At 39.5% G+C, this 6,800-nt stretch overlaps 1 protein-coding gene across 1 annotated transcript; it reads right to left on the minus strand.

The window, feature by feature from the left end:
- Window positions 1-207: 207 nt before the first annotated feature.
- Window positions 208-3,039, minus strand: slc8a3.S (solute carrier family 8 (sodium/calcium exchanger), member 3 S homeolog). The gene is given in 1 exon segment (NM_001093062.1): window positions 208-3,039. A coding segment is annotated over 1 exon segment (1,770 nt). The 5' UTR covers window positions 2,975-3,039; the 3' UTR covers window positions 208-1,204.
- Between the last annotated feature and the right edge of the window lie 3,761 nt (window positions 3,040-6,800).

The raw sequence follows: 6,800 nt of genomic DNA on the forward strand, positions 1-6,800 counted from the left end.
TGGACATGGGTTTAGTGCTATTATAATGTTAATGGGAAATACATCCTATTTGTATTCAGAGGGTTTTACATTATATTGCCATTAAATAGGCGTAATGTATTGCGCGCCTACAACATTTCTTCAGTGTATACTCTTCATTGTTATGTTATGCTAATAATACACTATATACATCTTATGCACTGGAAATAAACACAAGTAAAACAAAGGTCAATGTACTTTTGCTTTTTTCCTATAGTTTTTAAGCATAATTACAATAAAAATAAAATAATAAATAAAAAAGATTTACGTATGATAAACAGGGTTATTGTATAATAAGCCATGGCTGACACTGGATAACTCTCATGAAACACCCAGTTCTAGTGCCATTGTTAAAGGAGAAGGAAAGCTATGGAGGCATTTTATTGCCAATAGATTAGCTGCAATAGTGCAAGCTAGAATGATATATTTATTCTGTAGAATGTTTTACCATACCTGAGTAAAAAGCTCTAGAAACTCTCTGTTTGTTTAGGATAGCAGCTGCCATATTAGCTTGGTGTGACATCACTTCCTGCCTGAGTCTCTCCCTGCTCTGGGCTCAGATTACAGTCTAGAAGGGAGGGGGTGGGGAAGAGGAGCAAACTGAGCATGCTCTTGCCCAGGGCAATGAGGTTTAAGCTGAAGGCAGGAAGTCTTATACAGAAGCCCATGAGTACACAATAGAAGGAAAGAAATGTGCTGTTTCTTTTGACAGAGGACTCAGAGCAGCATTACTTTGGGGGTTTACTGGTGTATTTATATAGACCTTTGTGATAGGACTTACTTAGTTTTAACCTTTCCTTCTCCTTTAAAGGAAAAAACCCTGATGGTTTCCTCCTTAAGTGACAGATTTAATATCAGCAGTGCTGCTACTTACAGCTTTTTAGCTTCATCGATCAAAACTACTTGCATTTATGAATAGATTTTCATTATAAGAAGCAACTAACCGACAAGCTCATAGTATTCTACATTATTATACATTCCATATAACTAGCACTCTAGGTGACTGGAAAAAGCATCAGTCTATCTATGATCAAATACTATGGTTTAAAAATAAGACAGAAAGCCCAACAAGATCATACCTTAAAGTGAAAAACTGAATAAGGAGAAATGGAAGCCACAGATCCGAAGTCAAGTTCAGTTTTCACAATTACAAATACATTACTGAATAATAAAAATGGTAAATCACTTACACAGTTTCATCATTCTTGAATTCCAGTTCTCCATAAGTATCTTCATAATCTTCTCCTCCTCCTTTGGCTGTCCCCTCAACTGTCCTATAGGGCACTATGACTGTTCCTCTAGCACCTGATGTCCTAAGAACTTTAACCTCCATCACACCAATGCTTTCACTAACACGTATTATGTCACATTCGAAAGTAAATATGCCAGCGTGGTCATCATCCAAGATAGTAATTGAAGCAACATGGGGCGAGACAAGGACAGCTTTTGGATAACTAAAGCTATTGGGCTCTGCTGGCTCTGGTGCCCCTGCTATTCGTATATTGCTAAGCCTTACAAAGAAATGCTCATCTTCTTCAAATATGTCATCATCAATAATCCCAACTGAAAACTCCTTTTGGATTTCCCCAGACTTGAAGACCAACTGCCCCTCTGTGAACTCATAATCAGCACCTGCATTGGCTGAGCCATCTTCTGTCTTGTAGTCAACAAAAACTGTTTTTGAAATGTCACCACCCTTCCTCACCACCGTTAAGAGAACAGCACCACAGTTCTCAAGACACTGATAGGAGCATGGATCAAAATAAATCTTTGACACAAACTCCTCAGATTCATCCAGACAGATATCTTGCAAGCTGGAACTTCTCTTGGACTGCTCGGCAGCATGTTTTTTCAAAATATTACCTGCTCCTGTCATCATTCTAGTGGCTTGTATACGGTAAAAAGCTCGGCTTTTCTGCTGATGAGACAAAGCATAATAGTTCGCCATTTCTACTAACTGGTCCAAGTCCTTCTCAGGATGCTTCTGTTTTAACTCCTTAAGGATCCTAATCATATCTCTTCGTGATTCATCCACTTCTTTAACATCCATGTTCAAGAGATGCCCATCCAGAAAATGAGAATTCATCAACTTGCCATCCATTTCAATCCCTTTTGGATGCTCTGCCTCTGTCTCAATCATGATTGCCCTGTGTTTATCAGTACGATACCTTTTGTGCATATATTTGTAGAACAGAAGGCGTTTATCGGCCACCCATGCCAGAACAACGCACACTGGGAAAAAAAATAAAGTGAGCAAACCTTCCCAGACTTGCACTACTCCTGGAGAGAACACGGCAAGTATCATGTATAACCATATATATGCAAAAATGCTCCATGCTGCGGTGACAAAAAACACTCTGAGGTGCTTTACTTTTCTAATTTCTCCATCTGGTATGACATAGACACAGAGTGCCATAATAATGAACATGTTAAAAGCTGCACTCCCAACTATTGTAGATGGGCCAAGATCACCCGCAAGAAATCCATGGCCACATACCTCAATCAAAGACAAGAGGATTTCAGGTGCAGATGAGCCAAGAGCCATAAGAGTCAAGTTAGAGACAGTCTCGTTCCATATCCGAATGGTGGTAGTAGAAGTTTCTCCATTGGGCTTTTTTACGACAATCTCTCTTTCCTGTGATGTTATAACTTCAATGGCTGCCATAAAGCGGTCCGCAATAATGGACACGCCAAGAAACATATAAATCATTGCCACAAAGTACACAATGACTCTGGCAATTTTATCCCCCATAGATGGATTTTCCGGGTACCATATTGGCAAAATGACACCCTCCTTGCATTCATATGATCCTGAGCAGGTGTCGTTCTGTACTGTATTTTGGGGACTGTTGCTTGCACCAGCGTCGACATGCAAACTCTGAAGGAAAAGGATAAACGTTACCAGTCCAAAATAGAGAAAGGAGGATGCCAGAGGCTGCAACTTTAGTTGAGCCATACATAAATTTAACTGGGAACTGCTAGAGCGGAGTAAAACTTCTGAAAGATGGAACCGACACCTAAAAAAGAAACAGAAAATCAGGTCAGGTTTGAAATGTACAATTCTCTCTATCCAACGTTAGTATTATATTGCCCCTTGAGAAATGTACTTATTTTCCTTCAATACAAGGAAAGTTCATGGATCCTACTGTGCATTATAATATATCAGTTTTTCATTAAAGGGAAGCAAAACTAAGCTACAACTTAAAGGCTCTGTAATATTGATAAATGTAAATGTCTGAGATACTGTGGGCGCTTTTTCCAGCAACTGTGCTGAGGATCGAACGTTGAAATCTGCAGCTATTCTGTAAGATTCCTAATGAAATTACCATTTGGAAAATGGGAAACATGGGTTGGTACGGGAGAATGCAAGAGTTTGGGCCAAACTACATATCATTGTGTTAAAAAAATGTTTGCAAATGTTAATGCATATTTATATTTTATTTCACCAAATTTAATACATTGGAACAATAGAAAATGGTTATTGAGCAGACTTTTGCAAATATTTACAAGCCGCCCAACTATCCACCCCCAACATGGGTATTGATGGAAGAATCATTGATTCAACCTATCAAATTAGCTGTAGTTCCATGGATATCATGTTACCAGATCCGATAATCTAACCCCAATGCTGGAGCAGGATCTACATATCTGGGACAAAATAAAGTATATAAAAAAAATATATTATCCCAGCACAACCCAGCAGCCCCTATTTTAGGCAACCCATAGTTCCTCCCAGGCTTCGATGAGAACTCTTTCCATTGGTGGAAATCCAGAGGCCTCACAACACTGAAACTCTTTTATTGCCTGTGAGGCCCACTACAATGGGATAGATTGTGCTTAGAAACCATATGTACTACTTATCTGTATTCAAGAGGAGTTCTATCTTACCTGTACCGAATTTTAATAGAGGCCTACTCTTCACCAATCCTACCATATGCTCAAGCCTGGGAAGGAGACTTGGGCAGACCCCTGGATGAGCAAGGACTCAAAATATGGGACGCGGCAGCTCATAGCTCAACACTTCTTTACTCGAAGCGGGGTACAAGGTCCTTCCCGTAAGATGAATGGATGCCGCTATAAATCTGCAAGTTCTGGATATCAATGTAAAACATCCAGCCAAGAAGCTGAAACTGAAAAAGAGATCTGGCTCCTACAGCAAGACATGTATCCTATTCATAGCTCAACATTGCCATGAGCTACTGCTAAAAAGGAAACTGAAAAGGAATGGCCTTCACTGTCTCTTGATTTAAACATTGAAAATCTGTGGGTAGATCTTAAACATGCCCAAGAAGATCTCAGAATAACAAGTGATCTGCAGGGAAGAGCGGGCAAAAATCCTTACAACAAGAACCGTAAGACCCTTAGCTGAATAAAAAAAAAAGGCATTTGCAAGTTGATCTGTGCCTAAGGGTGAAACTAAATACTTACTAGGAAGTCCAACCTTTAAACATGCCACAATAACTATTTAATGCCTTTCAAATATACTGTAAAAAGCATTATATAGATAAACACTTTATAACAAGTCAATATATCAGCTGAATTTATATATTTTTTTACCTCTGAATATATGGGCAGGGCATTACTGAAGGCTTTTGCAGGTTGTTTATTGCAACCACATTTGCACAGTATGCAGCAGCCCATATAAAGCAACGTCATTATGTCTCATAATTCATTACCTGCAACAAACAGAGTCTTACGGATTTGTACTAATTAATGGAAGAGCAGTTCCTCTTTGTGACTAACTTCCAATATTATTCCGACAACCCTAATATAGATTATGTTTTCTAGGCAGGGTTTTCCCAGGACACATGTTTAATTTATTAACGGATTTATTAACAATTACAGCCATTTACTGGCAACTGTTCTCTCTAGAGATGTGGTCACATGATTAATGCCCCCAAGCAACAATTCTAATGCTTTTTTAGGATTCCCATGGCCAAACCAGTCACTTATTCCAACAACGGACAACTATACAGCTGAAGTCTTCAACTTATTAAAACTGTTTTCATAACTACCAGTAGCCTACGAGCCAGTCAACTCTTCTAGAAAGTGTTGCAGATCATGCAATCCACAAAAATTATTGCTTTAGATCACTAAGCTTCTTCATTAAAGGAGAAGGAGAGCCAGCCTGCAATTGGGGGTGCCAAATGTTATGCACCCCGAAATGATTGTATTGACTTACCTGAAAGCCCAGGCGGTGCTCCTATCAGCAGAAAACTGCACCGGCCCGGGGTTATACCAATGAGCACCACTGAGCGATCTTCTTCCGTCTTCCCCCTACTCCGGGCAGTTGCACATATGCAGTAAAAACAAAGACTCAAACTTTAACTAAAAAGTCGGCTCTTTCGTTCAACTGCACATGCATTTTCCCAGGGAAATTTGAAGCAAGAAGAAGCTGGAAGAGGATCGCTTAGTGGTGCTCACTGGAATAACCCAGGACCGGTGCAGTTTTCTGCTGATAGGAGCACTAGCACAGGGTTTCAGGTAAGTAAATACAATCACCTTGGGTTGCCTAACATTTGGCACCATCAAGTGCAGGATATGTTCATGTTTTTTGCCCCTAACTCAATGAGAAGAAATAGTTCAGGGGTCTCTGACCCAGAAAGGCCAGAGCTTGATTGTTGATGGCAACTCTGATATCAACTTCTTCAAGGTGGGGTATGTCCCTTCATCTACCTTCTGCCTCAAGCACCAAAGTCATATTGCCAGCAATGATACACTGACTTGCTGCACCTGAATTATTTTTTCCATAGTGCTGCATCTAATCAGTATTATATAAGAATATTAAAATAATCATAGAAGTGAAGAAGGGAGTCAGTCACAGCTGGTTCATTTCATAATGCTTTTGGTTTATGGTTAATTTACAAAGGGATTGTAGCTGCTACTAAGTAAATAAGTGTGATTAGTCCCTCACTTCTACCAAAATTTGCAGGGACTTAACGGATGGACGAGGTTACTTTATATCTGGCTGCCACAGTCACTCTTCTACTTGATGTTACAAACACAAGAAGCAGATCTCTGCCTGAAGCCATGTTAAATTGTATGCGGTTGGCCATGTAATTGAATGAGATTAAAATAGCTTAGAACACAACACGTTAATTAAATATATGTTGTAAATGCGTCAAAGAACAGACGGCGAATATGGAATTTACCCTTGTCCATCTTCCAGATGTTCTTGTTCTCAGCCAGGTATTTACATTAAGGGAAAAACGAAAGAGAAGCATTTGCCCGACATATGGGAAGATTTACTAAAGGGCGAATTGTCACACACATCGCACCACTTTGCCAGGCGCAAATTCGCTTCCACTACGCTAATTCACTAATATGCGAAGATCGGCCTGGGCGCCGAACGCTGGTGACTTTTCCCTAGCGTTACTTTGTTTGTTAATTTGCGCCTAGCGAACATTTACTAGTGATCATGCGCTTAGGTCAATTTGCATAGGACGGCTAATTTAAAGTTGTATGGACGTCTTTATTATAAATGTTGCTGCAAATAGTTTAAGTTACCGGTTTGTATTACACAAGTCCAGGGAACCTTAATAAAGACAAGAGAGTTAATATAATGCCCTACACATGAGCCCACTGTAAAATTAATGTTCCATATGTTAGAAAATGTTTGGAGAAAACCTGTTACCCAAAAAAAAGTTTAAGTCAGGACTTTTACAGCCAATCCCGCTTCAAAAAAAGAAAAGTCGCCAGAGTTTTTGGAACTTTAATGCATTTTCGGCTCACAGGATATGATGTAAGTGACAGAAGATTGAGGAAGTTGTAGCTTCATTTTA

The sequence above is a fragment of the Xenopus laevis genome, chromosome 8S, assembly GCF_017654675.1.
Source record: "Xenopus laevis strain J_2021 chromosome 8S, Xenopus_laevis_v10.1, whole genome shotgun sequence".
Lineage (NCBI taxonomy): Eukaryota > Metazoa > Chordata > Amphibia > Anura > Pipidae > Xenopus > Xenopus laevis.